The following is a 22,246-nucleotide window of genomic DNA, read 5'->3' on the forward strand; positions in this document are numbered from 1 at the left end:
TGCTTTCAATATGAAAATTAGTTTTTTTAACTACACTGTTCAGATTTACAAATTATATTTATAAGTATGTTCTGTCCGGTTCCGTAAATCTGTTCCTCCTGGCCCAATTTCTGGGATACCATCTATGTTTCGTGGTATACGTTATTTTTGAAAGTTCTTCGATCACTACTTCGGGTCTTTTATGCTTGAAACTTTCTGCGATTTCTTTTTCACCGATGCATAAGACAGAGTTTGACGAAAGTTCTTTTTCTTCTGGCAATGGTAACGAACATTCGTAAGGAAACTCTGGTTGCGGATGCCAACAGACGATCATCTCCCTGTTCATTGGCATAACTATTTCGGGAGGTAATTTACCAGTACTTACATATCGTTTGAGGGATATGTTAAAAATGCGTGCAACATTCAACGTAGTATTCATCTGCGTAAGAATTAAAAGATCGATTAATGTAATTTTTAAATTATTTGAAAGAATTAAATCAGTGATTTTTAACTCGCGATCCACAGATTTCAGAAGAGCCATACATAGATATTTTAAATACTTATTTTCATTGCATACATTATGCCTAAAAATATTTCATCTTTTTAATGCTTTTGCATTACAATAGCTATTGAATCTTTTAATTCAATATCCTGAACTTAACGTTATGTCTTGTACAGAGAAATTATAAGATTTTTTTAATTAAGATGTTAATTTGGAAAGGCGCATAGAGATTGAGATCTTTGGAAACTTTCAAACGTTGATAAAAATACTTTGCTATGGCAGAGTTGCCAACACTATCTTTTTAAGAAACGAATGTTTCAACCACCTAAAAACATTTAAGAACTTTTCTATTAATTATCTTTATGTCGATGCCATTAAAATTGAATTGTTCACGGTCCTTTCCTGTCTAATTAAATTCTATTAAAGACGCAGACCTAGTCTAGGATGAATTCATTGATCTTAAAACCTAAAATTTGTTATAATTGAAATTAAAAATGTCTTTGAGGATTTTAATGTTTTTTCTAAAGTTATTCTCGCCTTGTGCAGCGATCTTAAAACTTAAAATTTGTTAAAATTGAAATTAAAAATGTCTTTGAGGATTTTAATGTTTTTTCTGAACTTATTCTCGCCTTGTGCAGCGATCTGTACAACTTTTCATCCAAATCAGTGCGTTCCATCAGAGTAAATTAGGATTTTTAACAGTGATCGTAAAACATTGAATTAACTAACATTTAAAAACGTTATCTCCAGGAATATTGCTCTATTGTACTTTCAAAGGGGATCGGTAGAAAAAAAGATTAAGAACCACTGGTTTAAATCATTTTTAAAACATAACCTCAAGTCATAAAATTATTATAGTTATTGAAAATTGTTTGTTCATACTTTGACTATATTTTTACTTGTTGTAAATATTGCTAGCAAAAAAGTAACGAAAATAGATTAAGAACCACTGGTTTAAATCATTTTTAAAACATAACCTCAAGTCATAAAATTATTATAGTTATTGAAAATTGTTTGTTCATACTTTGACTATATTTTTACTTGTTGTAAATATTGCTAGCAAAAAAGTAACGAATGTAAGTTCTATGAACGATTTATAAGGAATAACACACGATTAAAGCACTCTTCTTCAGTGATGCCAGATTGAGCACCGAGTGCACTACTGACGCTATGCCACATCACGCATGCGTGAGCTCGTAGAGTTCGGAGGGTCGACGAAGACTGACTGGCGCATGCGCTCTTTCTCGATTCTCCGAAGCTGCCCGAAGTAACTTCGGAACGTCTCGTGGGAGTCGAGAGAGGAAGACTCACACTTGCCTTCTCGCAGATGCTTTCTGGCACCCCTGGGTGGAGCACAGGGGAACGTCCCCCACTCCTCCCATGGACAGGGCATAAAAAAGACCGTCTCCTTCGAACGCGCGTGAAATCGTTCGATGAAAAATTGTTGCAAGTGATAGTGAAACTTTGTTCTGAGCTTTTTGTTTGGGGATTTTTTAGTCATGGTTTTTTGCATTGAACATGTTGATCGGAATAAAAGAACCCGGTTAAACTCGCGAAACTTAAATTTTTCGAGCTTCATAAAAATGTACTTCGTATCTCAACGACAAAGTGTGTTTACATGAATTACAAAACGAAGATGAATGCCGACCATAGTCGTTCGAAGAAAATAATTTTAGGAACGCTCGCAGATTCAAACGTTCGAATACATGGTAATATGGCATCTAGTATAGAAAACACCGTTGACACTTGTTCTTTGCTTCGTTAAATACCTCTCCTACGTTAAATTGGATAATATAACTAAAGATAGTAAAATGTTACTTTTCTTTGAGACGATTTAATTGTACTAGTTCAAATGCTGTGTGTAATATTATTTTCCCTGAGTCTTCAATTCGCGCATGTTTACGTATGTACGGGAAACTGTGTTGTAGATATAAAGTACAGCAAGGCAAGCAAGTAGAAATATTTCTTTCAAGAAAATAAACAATAAACATCTATATACAAATTTACGTGAAATTATAAAATGGCAAATAAACAAAACGAAAAGAATCTATTATTAAATTCTTCGTCACCAAAGTCTTTAAATTCTTCATTATCTTCAAGAAGAAAATCTTTCTATGGACAGAATGCATTACCAGAAAATAATGATGACGAAGAACGTTTGGCGTTACACCGTGAGATGAATATTGATAACACATCGTCAACAAAAGTAAAAGAAACTGGTAAACGACAATCTCTGGGACTTGCATGTTTAGCGCAAATATCAGCTCCTGAAATAACCGATCGTATATACGAGTGTATAAAGCTGAACAGCGAGAACAAAATTACTGCGAAGAACGCTTTTAGCTTAGAAATGATTGATTTAATGACTTACATGATCAAGAAACAAGACGTTAACATATCTAATTTACAAGTAGCTAGTACGTCCTTGGACGTGAGTGCAAAGATTTATGGTTTTCGTGTAGACAGTGTTTATACAGAAATGTTGAAATTGGTCGGTGGATTGGACAAAGAGAAGAACGAAACGCCAACGGACGATTACCACGAAGATACGAATAATGTGGAAGGGAACAAAATAAACGACGCAGAGAAAATAAAACAAATAAAATCGAAGAGAAGGAGACAAAAGATTTTTTCCTCCGCGAACGATTTGAAAGGAACTGTTGAAACAGTGAAACCTTCGCCATGGTTAATGGACCAGGAAGATATACAAACTACGGACGCGTTATACCAAGTAGTACTGCCAATTCATGCGAATTCGAGGTTTTATTTACACAGGCATAATGATATAATTGTAGATACTGTAGACTCTAAAAGAAATATCAAAGATATAAAGGTAAATATTCCACAAGTAGAACATTTTTCTGAATTAAGCATATGTCCGCCTTTGGTTCATTTTGAATTCTGTGGTTCGACCGACGATAAAGAAGAAGAAGAAGAAGAAGAAGAAGAAGAGAATAGATTTCACTTTGACTTGGATGCTAGTTTACCATCGGAAGATGAAGCAATTCATCGTGATGTTCACGATGACGAAGACAATGTAGAAAAATGTATGGAAGCGAGAGGACCTCTGGAAGAAGTTGTTGATTTTTGTAAACTTGTGACTCGTACGGAGGCAACAGAAATGTCGGAGTATTCTTTTCTTCGGAAAGGTACAAAGTTTCACTGGGCTGGTCCGACCCATTGGAAATTGCATAATTTAAAAAAACTCTTCGGAGAGAGCAGAGTCGTAGAGAAATGTCATCTAGAACGAGGCACGAAAAGGAAAGAAATAGAACTTTCTTATGACGATGACGCAAAACAAGCTGTGTTACCAAAGTTCTCATCTGTACCAGCTTCGAGAGTGGAAATCAGGCATGCCAGAGCAAAATGGCAGGAAGAAGTTCTTACACTACCGCGAGATATGTATTATAATATCGAATCTGTTACCAAACTGTACCTCCATAAACTAATAACGGCTTTAAGAAACGAGGACATATTAAATACTACTCATGCGTCTGACATTAATAATTATAATTACGATAATGAAAATGATTCGATAAACTATTGCCCTAACGAAGATTACGTAACGAATGGTAACAATGATAATGACGTAGCTGAGATGATTTTTACTGAAGATAATTTGGTTGCCGCGCCTAAATTAACAAATAAGATATGCATCGCGTATAGCACTCGTGAAAAAAAGGTTGACATGAAAGAATTGAAGGAATGTATTTGGAAAATCCTGGATTCGAGTAACGATGGCACGAATGTAAATACAGAAAACGCAGTGCAACAGGAAACAGAAAATAAAATCAAAGAAAATACATATTTCAGTGACGTTTATAAAAGGTTGCCAGGTGTATTAACAAAAACTAACGCAGAGGCACTGACTGTTCCCCTTTCCTTTGTATCGTTGCTACATTTAGCAAGCGAAAGAAACTTAGAAATACAATCTGTTCCAGATATGTCTGATATTATTGTAGTAACGAATAAAGAATAACTGACTTTAACTTGTTTAATTTTATACATATATGCACGTATATGGATGTTAAATTTTTTATTTTTTTATAGAAATATGTAAAAAATATAATAAAGAAGAAGTTTGCTAATATTGCTCCGTTACTTATAAACTTGTAATGATTTAGCAAATGATCAGAATTCTTGTAGATATTGAAACTGAACATGCAACAATAAAATCTGAACCACGTACTTCAAAGGACCAACAATGAAATAAAAATAAAATTTGTGTAATATGTTTTATTTATACAAAGTCGTACAATTGTTCATTAGATAGTTTTATTAGCTAATATTACTGAATTTATTACTGAATAGTACTGAATTTTTTTCTCGAAAATGCGCAAGATTTTGAGGGTATGTCTATTCACCAAAAATGATTGCAATTGACCCCTGCAACCGACAATAATTTTTTCAGATCGATTTGAAACTTTTTAATTGCGCCCCTTGTCGATTTTTCTTAGAAATTCGTTTTTGATTTTTATTAATTTTCTTTGACCCCCTACAGAAAAGTTGTCTAATACTTTTTCGTAGATACCCATGGTGCTCTACTTCAAAAAAAATTTCAATGAAATATATACAATATTGTAGAAGTTATGAGCATTTGAAAATTGGACCATTTTTATGGGATTTTTCTCATTTTGCGGGGTTAAGGAATAACTTTTCGAATATTTTTGGAATTCTCACATATTCTTCGCTAAAATACGCGTAGTTTGCATGTTGAAAAATTGCCCATAACATGGGAATTCCCAATATGCATCTCTTTTTGCGCTAAAGATACATCTATGATAGAAAGCTAACGCATGCGCAGAAAGGAATCCCGCGAGGGAAAATTCCAGTGCGCATGTCCAAACTGGCCTTTTGTAATCCTGTCATAGAGAATATAAAGATTACATTTTGTTACAAGCATACCGAAGCGAAAAGTTTAAATAAAAATACATGTAATTAACGGAATAATTTCAATTAATTACACTCGTCGTAGTAGCATCGAAATTTTGTATTTCACCTAAATTTGGGAGATGTTTTGCTTTTAACGGCCGTACCGTATCCTTTCAAACCATTCAAGTCACAAGCATTAATAAACACGTGTGCACAATTATCGCATAATTATCCTACTTTTGTGAATTAAAAATAACAAAATTACTGTTTTTCCAGAACGATTTGAAACTTTTTAATTTCGCCGAAAAATTTAGGCGCCCCTTGTCGATTTTTCTTAGAAATTCGTTTTTGATTTTTATTAATTTCCTTTGACCCCCTACAGAAAAGTTGTCTAATACTTTTTTGTAGATACCCATGGGGCTCTACTTCAAAAAAAATTTCAATGAAATATATACAATATTGTAGAAGTTATGAGCATTTGAAAATTGGACCATTTTTATGGGATTTTTCTCATTTTGCGGGGTTAAGGAATAACTTTTCGAATATTTTTGGAATTCTCACATATTCTTCGCTAAAATACGCGTAGTTTGCATGTTGAAAAATTGCCCATAACATGGGAATTCCCAATATGCATCTCTTTTTGCGCTAAAGATACATCTATGATAGAAAGCTAACGCATGCGCAGAAAGGAATCCCGCGAGGGAAAATTCTAGTGCGCATGTCCAAACTGGCCTTTTGTAATCCTGTCATAGAGAATATAAAGATTACATTTTGTTACAAGCATACCGAAGCGAAAAGTTTAAATAAAAATACATGTAATTAACGGAATAATTTCAATTAATTACACTCGTCGTAGTAGCATCGAAATTTTGTATTTCACCTAAATTTGGGAGATGTTTTGCTTTTAACGGCCGTACCGTATCCTTTCAAACCATTCAAGTCACAAGCATTAATAAACACGTGTGCACAATTATCGCATAATTATCCTACTTTTGTGAATTAAAAATAACAAAATTACAAGCCGGATAATCACAGGGAATAAATATTAAGAAATTTATTAAGAAATTTATACCCTCGTCGATGATTCTTTGCTCATTTAGCAGATTTCGACACGGCTGTGTTTGAAGGTTATGTTTTTAAAATTTTTATAATCGCGTAGTGTTAATCTTTTAAGTAGAAGCTTCACGAGTCTCATAATTTTTTTTATTCCGTCACCACTCTTCTCGTGATGTCAGATACAACGTTCTTTGCTAAGCCAAAAGTTAGATTTTGTCAAACCGATGCCAGTAAATTAAAAACAGAGAGATTAAAATCCTCGACGGATCAAAAGGACACTGTCCAGTCGAATAAACCAAAAATCAGAAGTATCGTAACGCTAAAGAAGCCTGTTATATTAATGAAATCAAAGAAACCATCTAGCGATCAAGAAAACAATTTTAAATCTACCGATAATGCACGAAAGACTGAATTATCAATGTTAGATAATAACGCATGTTCTCCCCGTATGGATCAAAGTACGTCTTGTTCGACCGACACTCCTGTTAAGACAGAAACTATGAAACCTTTAAGCGATGCTAATAATATTCAAATTGTAAAAGTAAATTCCAAGGACCCTGATAAAACCAAGGTTTCTAATAAAATTTCAAGTATTATAATCTCTCCTGCATCTCCCGTCGCGCAAGATGAAAATTCAAATAAATTAAAAACTCACGTCAAAACTCATATCACAAAGAAAGATTGCGTAAACAGTAAAAGGGGAAAAGAAAACGATGCATTAGTAGCTAAAAAAGATATCAAGAATAAAGTTCCAAGTATTATAATCTCTTCTGCATCTTCCGTCGCGCAAGATGAAAATTCAGATAAATTAAAAACTCACGTCAAAGCTCATATTACAAAAAAAGATTGCATAAACAGTAAAAGGGGAAAAGAAAACGATGCATTAGCCGCTAAAAAAGATATCAAGAATAAAATTCCAAGTATTATAATCTCTTCTGCACCTCCCGTTGCGCAAGATGAGAATTCAAATAAATTAAAAACTCACGTCAAAGCTCATATCACAAAAAAAGATTGCGTAAAGAGTAAAGGAAAAGAAAACGATGCATTGGTCGCTAAAAAAGATACCAAGAATACATTTTGTAAAACTAAGTCCTGTCCTGCTGTTCCTAATAAAAAAAATTCAACAAATTCGAAACTAAATACAAAATCTACTGCGACTAATGTTATGCCTTGCCATAAGTACAATAAAGTTTCATCGAGAATTAAGATTTGCGCAGTTAAAAAGACTGTTGTACGTGACATAAATGGTCCTAAAATCAAACCCGATATTGGTCCAGGCATACAACACAAAAAACAAATCGACATTAAGACTGCGGAAACAAATGAAAATGCTCAAACGAAACCGTGCACTTCTGGTGAGAAACTAGCACGGCCAGAGTACAATTCGATTATGTGTACGATCAATAAATTAAAGGAAATGAAGAAGCAAAAGTTTGTGACCGATATCGAACATCTACCAGCTACCTATAAAAACCTTATAAATGGAAAGGTATTAAAAAAAAGAATTGCTTACGAATAACAACCAGGAATATTTTCGTGCTTTCATTTTTAGATTTCTAGTGCCTTGGACTTCCCCCTCGAAGAAGTTGTTTATAAAAATTTGGTGGACTTGTCCGTAGACGACAAGCAATTGCCAAGCAGATTGACTCGTAGCAAAGATCCAGAGCCAAGGCAAAGAGACACCGTACCGATACTTTCTGACTTCTTTACACCTGAGTCTACCGAAGAGTATTGCACGCCTATTTCTACCAAGCCGAGAACACCAGAAACTATAGATAATTGGAGCGCATTCAGAGTAAGCGACAAGATATTCGAATGGAAAGACATTTTGGACCACGTGTAATACAGTTGTCCACGCTTTCGCACACAAGTAATTTATTAATCGCTATTTGAAAAACACTTACTTTTGGTAGCAGTATCTTTTCGTATAATGTAAAGTATTTTTTATAATAATAACCTAATATATATTTTGTGGATATATGTTGGTGACGTAAAACATGATACGAAGCAATATATACAAGTAACTGTTTAATATACATTTATACGCCCCTCGTGCTTTCTGGGGATAAATTCCCATCGGTCGACGAGAGAATGTCACATTTTACAATACCACGCGAAGCACCAAAAGATTATCGTTTGATGTGTATATGAAAAAAGTTAAAAAATAATACAAAATTCGTAATAGATTCGGATGATGAGAACGATGGGGAATAATAGTTATATTCACGCTAATCGACGCTAAATTATATCGAGTTAATTTACAATGCGCATAATAATAATAATGTTTACGACGTCTAGTTTTCTTTACAAGCTTTGACAGTTCTTGGTCTGCGTAATAACGTTTAATTCACTTACTGTTCGTTTATGAGATTTATAGTAGTTGGATAAAATAAACGCAGTTTATCTAGTGAAAGGATTTAGGTTTTTGTTGTAGTAATCGTCGTCATCGTCGTCGTACTCGTCATTGTCAATGGCATTAACGTCGTCATCTCCGAAGAAAGGATTTTTTGATTCGTCGTACTCGTTCGTTTTGGACGGTTTAAACGGTACGATCGGCGATGTTGGCGGCACGAAAGACTTCTGAATCGGCGATGATTTCGGTGTCGTGCTATTTAAAATCCGGGCTTCCTTTATGGGCACCGAGGAAACTTTCGTTGAATTCCCTCGGGAAGTAGGTACCACGCCAGAGGTATTTGCTTCCGACGACGAAGAATGAACGTCTGACCTTGGAAATGATCGTAAACGATCGTTCGCTGCTACGGAGTAGTTGTCTTGAGGTCGACGAACATCGGTGTTTCCTTTCCAATAGAATAATAAAGTATTTCGGTTTTCTATGATTCTAAGATTTGAGGTTAAAATAAAGTGCGTTGCTTTATTAACACTTTACCGACCGGTAAGCGTTGGTCGGTAAAAAAGTTGATTAATACGCTATCGGTCGGTAAGTGTTGGCCGGTAAAAAAGTCGATTAATAGGCTATCGGTCGGTAATGTGTTAGAATGGTATATTCCTAGCAAACGGCCCGTTCACCGATCGGGATGAGTTATACGTCATTCGATTCGTCTAATTCAATACATTATTAACACTAGAATGCCCAAGCAAGTCATTTTGACTGCTTTTTAATTTCAATTAGAAAAACAATTATGTATATAATGACACAATTTCTTAGAATTTTGTGACTTTTTGCACAACATATAAATGCGTTTATTAATAATTGTAGTTACCTCCTCCATCATTTCCGGTATATGTGTTATACCTATATTGGTCAGAAACAGTCATTTTGACTGCTTGGGAAATTTTAAATAATCAAATGACTCTTATTATTGCATTGAGTAAATTTCTTATATGACCAGTTCGACTCTGTATTGAAATAACAGTTTTCATTTTTTTTCGATTACCAACACATGATAACATACAAGTACATGATAAATTGTCGATTTGGGCTTACCTAACCCAGACCTAACCCAGATCTAATCCAGACCTAACCCAGACCTAACCGAGACATAACCCAGACCTAACCCAGACCCTAGATCTGGGTTAGGTCTGGGTTAGGTCTGGATTAGATCTGAGTTAGATCTGAGTTAGGTCTGGGTTAGGTCTGGATTAGATCTGGGTTAGGTCTGGGTTAGGTCTGGATTAGATCTGAGTTAGCTCTGGGTTAGGTCTGGATTAGATCTGAATTAGATCTGGGTTAGGTCTGGTTTAGGTCTGGGTTAGGTCTGGGTAAGGTCTGGATTAGATCTGAGTTAGCTCTGGGTTAGGTCTGGATTAGATCTGAATTAGATCTGGGTTAGGTCTGGTTTAGGTCTGGGTTAGGTCTGGGTTAGGTCTGGATTAGTTAATAATCCAAATTATCTTAACCCTTTGCACTCCTATGTCGAGTGTGATACGACATCAATTTTGATCTCAGGAGCACCTTCGTCAAGTCTCACTCGACATTCTTTCAAGTCCGCACCAAACAGATATCATACATTTGGAAATTACAAAATACAACAACAGTGTAAATAAAGCACTCATTTTAACAGGTAAATTTCAAATAAAACACTTAAAAGCATTGTTCGTCAAGTCCCATTCGACATTTTTTCGAGTCCAAACCAAATCATACACTTGGAAATTACAAAATACAACAACAGTGTAAATGAGACCTAACCCAGACCTAACCCAGACCTAACCCAGATCTAATCCAGACCTAACCCAGATCTAATCCAGATCTAATCCAGACCTAACCCAGATCTAATCCAGATCTAATCCAGACCTAACGCAGACCTAACTCAGATCTAATCCAGACCTAACCCAGACCTAACTCAGATCTAACTCAGATCTAATCCAGACCTAACCCAGATCTAATCCAGATCTAATCCAGACCTAACTCAGACCTAACTCAGATTTAATCCAGACCTAACCCAGACCTAATCCAGACCTAACCCAGACCTAATCCAGACCTAACCCAGACCTAACTCAGATTTAATCCAGACCTAACCCAGAGCTAACTCAGATCTAATCCAGACCTAACCCAGACCTAACCCAGACCTAACTCAGATCTAATCCAGACCTAACCCAGATCTAATCCAGACCTAACCCAGACCTAACTCAGATCTAACTCAGATCTAATCCAGACCTAACCCAGATCTAATCCAGATCTAATCCAGACCTAACCCAGACCTAACTCAGATTTAATCCAGACCTAACCCAGACCTAACTCCGATCTAATCCAGACCTAACCCAGACCTAACTCAGATCTAATCCAGACCTAACCCAGATCTAATTCAGATCTAATCCAGACCTAACCCAGACCTAACTCAGATTTAATCCAGACCTAACCCAGACCTAACCCAGACCTAATCCAGACCTAACCCAGACCTAATCCAGACCTATTGATAAATTACAGTTTCTCAATAAGCTAAAGTAGTACTTGTTATTGTTGCGGCACATACTTCACTTGTCACTTGATTCTATCTGTGAACCTGTCTGCAATTGTTTTTCTACAACGCCAATTTTCATTGTCTAATTTCATTACATTTCCACACTGTGGACAATTAAGATTTTTGGCAATCAACTTTTTATCTTGCAAAAATTTTAATAAAGCTTCTTTATTTTTACAAAATTCGTGCAATTTAAATAAGGTCCACACTTCTGGAACTACTAATTCGGTCATTTTTATAGCACAGTTGAACAAAATTCGCAAAGTACAGGAAACAGAAGAAAATCAGAAATGACAGTTGAAACAAATGATTACTGAAACAATTTCTGCTTTTCTTCTGTTTCTTGTACTATCTGCAATGTGGAAATGTTATGAAAATTGGCAATGCAGGATAACTATTCCAGGATCTGTCGATCAAACTAAACGTAAAAGACATTGTAATATAAAGATATATGCAAAGCAAAGAACGTGGTTTTCTAAAAACAAACTCAGCTGTAGATGTTTTAAAATTAACATATACACTAACATATAATTATGAGCAATGTCATATTATATAACTAAAATTAAATAAAAATACTGCTCAGCAATTGGAAGAGTAGAGTAGATTGTCGAGATCGATGAATCAACATTTTGTCATAGAAAATATCACAGAGGTCGCTTGAAAATTAATCACAGCGTCAGTTTTGAAGATCCCATTACCGATGCTTACACGAATTAAATTGAAACCACTTGGAGGCATGCTACACATTTTTTAATCTTTTTTATAACATATAATACTATCGATATTTTATATTTTTAAGAAGAGTAACTTCATCGAATGCCTGAGCCATTATGTATTTAGTAAATGTACCTAATAGAAAAATGGTGATTTATTCAATGAAATATTAGCAGAAATAGTAGAAATTTCATTCAATAAATGTTTAACAAATTAGCATTTGACTACCTAGCATTTTGAACAGAGTAACGACAGTCACCTGTTTCCACCTGTGGATTTGTCAAAATATACTTAACCTTACTTTTATACTGTAACTTTACGACAAGTTTATAAAAAAATAACGAATTTATAATGAATTGCATATGAATAATGTATTGAATTAGACGAATCGAATGACGTATAACTCACCCCGATCGGTGAACGGGCCGTTTGCTAGGAACGTTCCATTAAAATATGCGACTACCTAATGTTGAATTCTTCCCCTCCGTTAACCTAATTTTGGCTTCTGCTCCTGGCCCGTAATTCAACTTTGGTTCTTCAAATTTCGTGGACGAAGTAGATAACGGTTTGTCCGTATCGGTGATCACCGTTAATTTTTTGAAAACTCCTCGGCCAAAGTATTCGGCGACCAATGAAAATGGATCATCCGCGCGATCAAGCAGCCTGTGAAATATTTCGTGAAGATCCTTCGATTGTTCCTGTGATTTTATTACGTCTAGGTACTTTTTATTGTTTGGTAAACAAACTGGGCACTCGTTCTCGTTCTCGGAGTAACTTTGAAAGCAACTAATAAGTGACGAAACAATGGATCGTTAGGTTGATTTGTAAGATATCACCGTGGTTATTGTGTAATAGAAACTTACTGTTGGTGATACGAATGCTGGCACATGAAATTCACCGATGGTAGTTCCAATTGACGATGACACGCGCTGCAACGCGATCCTTGGAAAATTATCGTGTTATTTTTTATCGACTCTATTTGTTCGCGTATTTTTAAAGTATCCGTACGATACTTTTCGATTAAATCGATATCTGCCTGCGTCTGTTCGTGATTTGTTCGTAACACATTGTTTAAATAAGTTCTAACATCGCCGAAGGTGCAGGATAGCGAAGTTGAAATTGCATCGATCACCATCAATGGCGGCAAAAGTCTCTCTTGTTCTGCGAACAATATCTCATTTAATAGAAATAACATCGAGGGGGGGGGGGGGAAAAAATGACATTTTAACAATACCTATATTTTCCAGTATGTCTGCGAGGAGCTTGAGCGAAGCATTTTTGTTCCTAGCGACGCTCCACAAAGCTTGAACCCACAAATTTGGATCCTGATGGCCAAACCGTTTGCAAGTAGCTAAAATTTGTTCGCTGTCCGCTTCTCGTAAATGAAACTGCAATATTTCCTGATATCTACCGACAAACACAATCCGTAAGACAACATTTCTAAATACGGTCTTATTTATCACACGAGCTACTTCAACGTACAGTTTGCTTTCTTCGTAAAGAAAGAGCAGACCGCGTCTGAAGTTATGCTGATGGCACAGAATTAATATTTGATCCTTGTCGTAACACGCTTCTGAGTTTTGCAGAAGTCGAACAATTTTCTGTTCGAACTGCACTTTGGCAACATCGGTGTCCAAGGCTGACCACACGTGTAGGTAATGTTCCACTAACGTATTGTACACCAAAGTACTCCACCTACGTAGATGTATTTAAATTAAACATGGCGAGTCATTTTCGAATACGTAAGATGTTACACTCACTTGGCGTCAAGTTTTACTAAATGTTCCAAGAATTCAACCAGTCGTTCAGAATTATTTAAAAACAGGTGAATGAAGTCTTCGGGGTTAGCTTTGTCAACGTGTTGGCTGGTAGTGCCATCTAAAGTTTCCTGAATGGAAAACATTTAAATTAACCTCGCTACTCGCTGGAACTTACATTGTTAATTTTACCTGATCCACAAGCGGTTTGTTGGAAGGCCTGTAATTGGTACACAAACTTTTTAAAAACTGCGTAGACTCGTTTGGCACATTTTCTATGAGAACGCTGCCATATTTCTTCATATTGGACTCTGCCTGAAAGACGATTAAAATTAGTCGCGTATAATGAATTTGGAAAATGTAGAAACGCACTTCCTCGAACTCCAAAGTTGCTATGTACTCCAATGCTTTCTCGTACTCGTGTTTGTCTTCAATTTGAATACGAAGATACCATTCGTGTCGCGCATGCTTCTGCGCAAGAAGCAGCGCATCTTCCGGCGACGCTTGACGACAGACTTTTATCGCAATTTCTACGTCAAAATCGACCTCTCTGTCTTTCGTCTGAAATAATATAAATGGCTAAATTGTTCGTTAACACTAGATTTGTTCATGTTAACCTTAAAATTTTAATATAATATTTAAGCGTTCTGCAATTTTAAATACGGGGTCTGTAAATCTAGCGTTAACATCGGGTTTGTAAGTAACTATTTACCATGATGAACTCTTTCAATTTATCAGTATGATTCAATTTCGTGTAACAGTTCAACAACAAAGTGGTATGATCTCCCGTCGCGTGTCCATTTTTATGCAAAGCTTGCAAATAAGTTGTTAAATGATCGATGTGTTGGGAGTCTAAAAATTTTCTGATCACGTACGAGGGCTCCAGTTTGCCTATAGTTTTAATGTATTGCTCTATGGCGCCATTATGATCTCCTTTCAAATACAAATGGTCCCCGTATTGTCGGAATATATCGATGAGACCTTCGGCATCGTATTGTTGATTTTTAGCTATTCTGAAAATAATTAGAATACTAAACTGTAGCACAGCTTACTTTTACGATAACCTAATTTTAAAATTGTACTATTTACCTTATAGACGCATCGTATAAGTTCTTTTTAAAAAGTAATGCCAATTTCGACTGTAAATCCTTCTCATCCAAGTGGTAAAGCTTTTTATCACCGCTGAGTATGAAAAACCCGCCCCATTCTGATACCACTGCTTGCACGGACACCATCGATGAAGAGAAAGCAATGAACTTATTCTGTATATCGATCACTGTGATCATATGTTTATCCACTCCTGGCGGTATCGGTTCTATAGGGCTGCAAACAAATCTATCGATAAAAAATTCTTATCCAATGTGACAATTACGTATAAAATTCTTGCCTTGGTTTCGCAGAAATGGTAGTCGTTGTTCTTGGAACGTTGACTGCTTCCTTCGCTACGATTACTATATAATTTCTGAACCATTCCAACATTACTTTTTGGCCCCCCACCGGATAACAAGGTCCATTGCCATCCGGTGTATAACAATAGATCGCCTGACATAAAATGAACGGTGTTAACAAAATGCTTATCACGGTGGCTCGGGATAAAGTTTCATAAAAATTATTACTTTGTTGTGACCGATCATGAAGTGACTATCCTGCATAGACTCCGTGAGAATGCTACATTTTCTAGCGCAGCCCACAACGTCCAAAGGGAATTTAATTTCTTTGTCCATGGTAGTGATATTATATAAAAAGACACTGCTATGCGTAGCAACGAACAAATGATTCTGTTTGCCTGTAGATCTTATCCCTAAGCCAGTGATGGAGATATTGGTGTCTTTCAACACCTTTATTTTGTTCTTTCTTTCCCTGGTCAAGTCGCCTCTAAGAATTTAAAATCATATATCAGAAGTTCCGTCGAACAATAAAGAGACAGTTAATGTATCGTTACCTATAAAGCATAATGGAGCCATCCCCAAAACCCACGGCCATTAAAGTGAGATTACTGTGAACGTACAAAGCAGTCGCCGGAACTGCTCTGTAGCCAGGTATGGCTCTACTTATACGAATGCACGTCGGATTGTCGTGTTTGTCTAGTTTGGTTAAGTTCCAGACTTTTATCGTAGGATTACAACCTTTCTCATCTTCCTAAAGAAGATTGATAAAAGCGTAAAAACTATGGTAGCAACGAGCGCGTAATGTTTTTGTATCCATACTAACGCCAATAGTAAACAAGTAATTGGAATGTTGAATCAGTTGGGCTAATGTTAACGTGATCTCGTACGCATGAAAACTGGTAACATCGTAAGTCCTGTTCACTAAATGCACCATGCCGTTGTCGTCTCCGAAAACTATGTTGCTGTTACCGCTTGTAGCTGCCGTAACTTGAGCCTCCTGGGGAACAGTATTACACGGTATATAGTTGTACACGTATTGTAATAAATAGTATTACACGTTAACATAATCTACAATAGAGAATGTCTTGTTAAGTGTTGAATTCAAAATGAAAGAAACTTACTTTGAGAGCTTCGGCTATCTTTCCACCGTCAACCTCTTTTTTAAGGTCGAAGAAATTGATGCGTCTCCACTGAAAGATAAACGTGCCTTCGGTGTTAGGGCGTCGAGGCTAAGGTTATGTACAAATAATGGAAAACATTATAACTAAACGTTCAAATAGAATGTCAGACCGACCTCGAGGAATGCCATGATGTATCGCAATTAGTAAATACAGATTTGCGGGAAAATATCGTCGATGCTGTGAACGAATAGCACTCCGCGTTAGCCTGTTTTTGACAGTTACCTGACAACGAAATTAATCGTCCCAACATTCGCCATCTTTTCGTCCATAACTGATCAGCTGATTATGACATGCTCGTGTTACGCGCATGCGCGATGCAACCATCTTCGTTTTCCTACTTTATCTACAGTACCGAACTACAGTTTTCTACCTTACCTGTATCAATGAAAAAATTTGAATAAAAAATAATTTTTCCGTAGTGATTTGAAATTTGTCAATTTCCCCATGTCTGATCAGCTGATTATGACACGCTCGAGTTACGCGCATGCGCGATGCAACCATCTTCGTTTTCCTACTTTATCTACAGTACCGAACTACAGTTTTCTACCTTACCTGCATTAATGAAAAAATTTGAATAAAAAATAATTTTTCCGGAGTGATTTGAAATTTGTCAATTTCCCCATGTCTGATCAGCTGATTATGACATGCTCGTGTTACGCGCATGCGCGATGCAACCATCTTCGTTTTCCTACTTTATCTACAGTACCGAACTACAGTTTTCTACCTTACCTGTATTAATGAACAAATTTGAATAAAAAATAATTTTTCCGGAGTGATTTGAAATTTGTCAATTTCCCCATGTCTGATCAGCTGATTATGACATGCTCGAGTTACGCGCATGCGTGATGCAATCATCTTCGTTTTCCTACTTTATCTACAGTACCGAACTACAGTTTTCTACCTTACCTGTATCAATGAAAAAATTTGAATAAAAAATAATTTTTCCGTAGTGATTTGAAATTTGTCAATTTCCCCATGTCTGATCAGCTGATTATGACATGCTCTTGTTACGCGCATGCGCGATGCAACCATCTTCGTTTTCCTACTTTATCTACAGTACCGAACTACAGTTTTCTACCTTACCTGTATTAATGAACAAATTTGAATAAAAAATAATTTTTCCGGAGTGATTTGAAATTTGTCAATTTCCCCATGTCTGATCAGCTGATTATGACATGCTCGAGTTACGCGCATGCGTGATGCAACCATCTTCGTTTTCCTACTTTATCTACAGTACCGAACTACAGTTTTCTACCTTACCTGTATTAATGAAAAAATTTGAATAAAAAATAATTTTTCCGGAGTGATTTGAAATTTGTCAATTTCCCCTGTCGATTTTCGTTAAAAATTCATTTTTGATTTTTAGTAATTTTGTTTGACGCCGTATAGAAAAGTTGTCTAATACTTTTTTATAGGTACCCACGAGCTCTACTTCAGAAAAAAGTTTCATTGAAATATATTCACTATTGCAGGAGTTATGACTGTTTGAAAATTGGACACTTTTTATGGGGGCTTTCTCACTTTACGGGGTTAATTATCTCATTGATTCATCGAAGATTCTAGAGTATTGTCAGAGACGAGGTATACGAGTAGATCTTTCACCCAATGGATTTTTTTGACCCATTTTTATGGGGTCTCGAAACCCCATTACCATTTTCGTGTCATTCGCAACGTTACCGACAGATTCAGAAATGAATTTTAATCTCTTCCATCTAGTTCAGTGAATAGTTTCTCAATTGACCGCCATACACTGTGGCGACAGGCGCGTTTTCTGTTGCGAGGTTGTGCTCTACTTTACCGATTAAAGGGTTGAAGTTAGGGTTGTTATAAGAAAAAGTTAATGTTAATGTTTTTTGTTTTTGATCGCTAGGAGACGGCTAGGAGTTTGTTAAAGGAGTTTATAAGAATAAACTGAGAGTCGTACATATGTTCTGATTTACTACGGCTATAACACGAGAAGAGGGCGCTAAAATCACTTCCGAAATTTCAGGTCGGTATGGCAGTTAGAAAGCACAGACGAGGTCTGGGTTAGGACTGGGTTAGGACTGGATTAGAACTAGGTTAGGTCTGGATTATTCTGAAAGCACAGACGAGACATACCTCGTTTGTGCCTCGTCAGTTTTCCTACTATACCAACCGTGCAAGTGCATTTTCCTGCAATACCGACTGCATCCGATGCACTCGTTTCGAGTAACTCTTTCAGATGTTGCCATCAGGCTGCATAGAATTGTGCGCCATCTGACGGAACGAACGTTAAATCGTTGAATTCAATTTTTTGCCGCGAAGTAAAATTTCTCACTGCTCCTTCACCTTTGCCCCTAAAAATTACGAGCAACTTGAAGACTCGAGTACAGTATTTTCACCGAGTATCTTTATTAATTAAAAACCAAAGAGAAACATTAAAATTGTTCTAGTTTTATCGTAAACGATTTCTGAAAAATGCAGTTCGACGAGGAATTACAAAACACTTCGCGAATGCAGAACGCCAAGGCAATCGTTCGTTCAAAATGGCGAACCATCCGATTCCGTTTCGATTCACTTCGATCGAACCCGATTGCAATGGCTTCCCGAGTCGCCGTTCGTAATTAGTAAGACGTAAGTTTTGTTATATTTGTTAAAAAGGACGAACAGTTAGTGTCGACGATGGGGGGTGGGGGTTAGGACTGGATTAGGACTGGGTTAGGACTAGGTTAGGTCTGGATTATTCTGAAAGCACAGACGAGACATACCTCGTTTGTGCCTCGTCAGTTTTCCTACTATATCAACCGTGCGAGTGCATTTTCCTGCAATACCGACTGCATCCGATGCACTCGTTTCGAGTAACTCTTTCAGATGTTGCCATCAGGCTGCATAGAATTGTGCGCCATCTGACGGAACGAACGTTAAATCGTTGAATTCAATTTTTTGCCGCGAAGTAAAATTTCTCACTGCTCCTTCACCTTTGCCCCTAAAAATTACGAGCAACTTGAAGACTCGAGTACAGTATTTTCACCGAGTATCTTTATTAATTAAAAACCAAAGAGAAACATTAAAATTGTTCTAGTTTTATCGTAAACGATTTCTGAAAAATGCAGTTCGACGAGGAATTACAAAACACTTCGCGAATGCAGAACGCCAAGGCAATCGTTCGTTCAAAATGGCGAACCATCCGATTCCGTTTCGATTCACTTCGATCGAACCCGATTGCAATGGCTTCCCGAGTCGCCGTTCGTAATTAGTAAGACGTAAGTTTTGTTATATTTGTTAAAAAGGACGAACAGTTAGTGTCGACGATGGGGGGTGGGGGTTAGGACTGGATTAGGACTGGGTTAGGACTAGGTTAGGTCTGGATTATTCTGAAAGCACAGACGAGACATACCTCGTTTGTGCCTCGTCAGTTTTCCTACTATACCAACCGTGCAAGTGCATTTTCCTGCAATACCGACTGCATCCGATGCACTCGTTTCGAGTAACTCTTTCAGATGTCGCCATCAGGCTGCATAGAATTGTGCGCCATCTGACGGAACGAACGTTAAATCGTTGAATTCAATTTTTTGCCGCGAAGTAAAATTTCTCACTGCTCCTTCACCTTTGCCCCTAAAAATTACGAGCAACTTGAAGACTCGAGTACAGTATTTTCACCGAGTATCTTTATTAATTAAAAACCAAAGAGAAACATTAAAATTGTTCTAGTTTTATCGTAAACGATTTCTGAAAAATGCAGTTCGACGAGGAATTACAAAACACTTCGCGAATGCAGAACGCCAAGGCAATCGTTCGTTCAAAATGGCGAACCATCCGATTCCGTTTCGATTCGCTTCGATCGAACCCGATTGCAATGGCTTCCCGAGTCGCCGTTCGTAATTAGTAAGACGTAAGTTTTGTTATATTTGTTAAAAAGGACGAACAGTTAGTGTCGACGATGCGGGACTTGTTTTACAAGGTCTGTCCGCGCGGGGGGTGGGGGGCGCGCGGGCAATTAAGAAGAAATGGTCGTCGAAAAATGCTGAAAATCGATTATAAATACAACACGAGTTCCGTTCATCGTGATATTGCTCAACCGTGGATGAAGGCGAGCGTGGACCAAGAACGACGCCTCTGATCAGTCGTCCATTGTTTTCCTAACCCTCGTCGCTGCAGAGATCATCGTTCCTTCTCCGCGCTCGAGACTCGTCGCGGCCAAACGAAATTCACACAGGAACCGTTTACTGCGTCGAGATGCGCGCGCATCCGTCTCGTAAGTGGAACGTTCCCCGATAGGTGGGGTAGCACCACCGCTCCTGTACGAATTTCGAGCTACTCTCCCTTTCTTCGTCACTTCGTTTCTCCTCGCTTCGACTCTTTTTTTTTTGTTCCGTTTCTTTATTTTTTCTTTTTGTACCGTTGTTGTGCTCGCCTCGAAAACGAGAAAAAAAACGCACGATAATTTTAATTACTGGACATTCGGACGTGGTCGCTCTTCTTCGATTACTTCCGATTGCTCGAGAGGCTTCGAGTCTGCGCGTTACGTTTTACAATAAGACGAATCCAGAGACGAGCAAAACTTTGACGAACCAGTTTTCGAATAAAAGATGACCGTTCGTCCGTCGATGGAAATAAAAAAATTTCAATTATGGAGTTGAATATTTTACGACGAACAGATGCAAAATTTCGATTTTTAATGCTCGATTGTAGGTTATTTGAAGAAAATTTTGCTCGACTTCTGTCCAGAACTGCGCTTTTGGCGCTAGTGGTCACTGGTTCACGCTTTACCCGCTAGATGGCGTTGGACTGAACCGAACGACGCGGTGGGGGGACGTCACACAGTGACCTTGAGCGGCCAATAGCTTCTGCCTCGAACCACGCGGCGCTGCGCGGCGACTGCGACGCGGCGAACTCGTGGCTTTCATGGAAACGGAGCAATTTGTTCGGAGCTCGTGAATCTTGCATTTTTATCGGAATTTCGTGGAACACTCGAGGACGCTTCGGTTCGATTCCATTTATTTTATGGTACTCAAGTATTTCTTTTTATCGAAGATGGAAGATTCATTTCTTTAATTGCGATTTCACCGTAACGAAATATTTTAACTTTCTCGAAATTCCGTCGCTCGAAGCGCCACGTCGAAACGTTTCTCGATGTTCGACAAAATTTTTCCGCACTACGTCGAATACTTTTTTTTAAAAATGGCGCTATCGTCGCCAGGAGAATTCACCGGTCGCAGTCTCCATTACTATTGTTCTTTCTCTCTTGCATAGTGTATAATGATGCTTAACTGTAATAATTCCCGGTTTTACTTTTGTCAAAGAATGCCACTGTAAAATTGTGTAAACGTCGCCTCGGTTAAATAAAAAATTTCAATTATGGAGTTGAATATTTTACGACGAACAGATGCAAAATTTCGATTTTTAATGCTCGACTTCTGACCAAAACTACGCTCGAAGCAGAGAATTCTTTTGGCGCTAGTTGTTAGTGGTTTCACGCTTTACCCGCCAGATGGCGCGAAGTGTAGAAGATAAATAGAAGTTTTCCGCGAAATTATCTGTATTTTAATGATTCTCTGTTGTTTGGCCACCATTGCCTCGAGAATTGAAAAATCGTAGCAAAATCAACGCGATATACGTTTTTTTTGCTCGACGAAATTATGGTTTCGCTATTCGTTAGTTTAACATATTTAATTATAAGAGTTATTTATTGTTTGACATTTCGAAATATTTCGAAACTACTGTAAAGTACGAACAACTCGATGGCAAGATTTTATTTAATTTTTAGGCTTAATAAAATTTGTTAAAGTCGTTTAAATCTCTCTTGAAAAATTAAGATTCGTCACATTTGTAGCAACTATACTCAGAGTTCATAACACTTTTCACAGAGATAATTCAAATGGGGATAATTATAATATAATAAGTTTTATATAGTTTA

At 37.1% G+C, this 22,246-nt stretch overlaps 4 protein-coding genes across 5 annotated transcripts; 2 read left to right on the top strand and 2 right to left on the bottom strand.

Moving 5' to 3' along the window:
• Nucleotides 1-7: 7 nt before the first annotated feature.
• On the bottom strand, nt 8-1,397 carry LOC122403660 (39S ribosomal protein L42, mitochondrial). The gene is made up of 2 exons (XM_043407299.1): nt 1,364-1,397; nt 8-418 (listed from the first exon to the last, which is right to left on the bottom strand). The coding sequence occupies exon 2, from the start codon at nt 416-418 to the stop codon at nt 59-61; it is 360 nt and encodes a 119-aa protein (XP_043263234.1). The 5' UTR covers nt 1,364-1,397; the 3' UTR covers nt 8-58.
• Nucleotides 1,398-2,177: 780 nt separating this feature from the next.
• On the top strand, nt 2,178-4,460 carry LOC122403665 (condensin complex subunit 2-like). Its single transcript, XM_043407304.1, has 2 exons — nt 2,178-2,190; nt 2,410-4,460. Exon 2 carries the CDS (start codon nt 2,502-2,504, stop codon nt 4,458-4,460), a length of 1,959 nt encoding a protein of 652 aa, XP_043263239.1. The 5' UTR covers nt 2,178-2,190; nt 2,410-2,501.
• Nucleotides 4,461-6,118: 1,658 nt separating this feature from the next.
• Nucleotides 6,119-8,277, top strand: LOC122403667. Its single transcript, XM_043407307.1, has 2 exons — nt 6,119-7,898; nt 7,962-8,277. Exons 1-2 carry the CDS (start codon nt 6,582-6,584, stop codon nt 8,250-8,252), a joined length of 1,608 nt encoding a protein of 535 aa, XP_043263242.1. The 5' UTR covers nt 6,119-6,581; the 3' UTR covers nt 8,253-8,277.
• An 83-nt stretch (nt 8,278-8,360) lies between these two features.
• On the bottom strand, nt 8,361-16,623 carry LOC122403666 (vacuolar protein sorting-associated protein 11 homolog). 2 transcript variants are annotated; one of them, XM_043407306.1, is made up of 16 exons: nt 16,482-16,623; nt 16,309-16,377; nt 16,011-16,184; nt 15,742-15,938; nt 15,416-15,674; nt 15,187-15,341; nt 14,889-15,122; nt 14,512-14,812; nt 14,172-14,360; nt 13,992-14,114; nt 13,803-13,930; nt 13,525-13,737; nt 13,277-13,449; nt 12,906-13,203; nt 12,506-12,828; nt 8,363-9,207 (listed from the first exon to the last, which is right to left on the bottom strand). In XM_043407306.1, the coding sequence occupies exons 1-16, from the start codon at nt 16,494-16,496 to the stop codon at nt 8,810-8,812; spliced, it is 3,249 nt and encodes a 1,082-aa protein (XP_043263241.1). In that variant the 5' UTR covers nt 16,497-16,623; the 3' UTR covers nt 8,363-8,809. The 2 variants fall into 2 exon arrangements, with proteins under 2 accessions (XP_043263240.1, XP_043263241.1); XM_043407305.1 differs by having other exon boundaries at nt 8,361-9,207; nt 13,277-13,737.
• Nucleotides 16,624-22,246: the final 5,623 nt, after the last annotated feature.

This window comes from Colletes gigas, unplaced genomic scaffold (genome assembly GCF_013123115.1).
Source record: "Colletes gigas isolate AHSC1104 unplaced genomic scaffold, ASM1312311v1 Colletes_gigas_Sc00068, whole genome shotgun sequence".
NCBI lineage: Eukaryota > Metazoa > Arthropoda > Insecta > Hymenoptera > Colletidae > Colletes > Colletes gigas.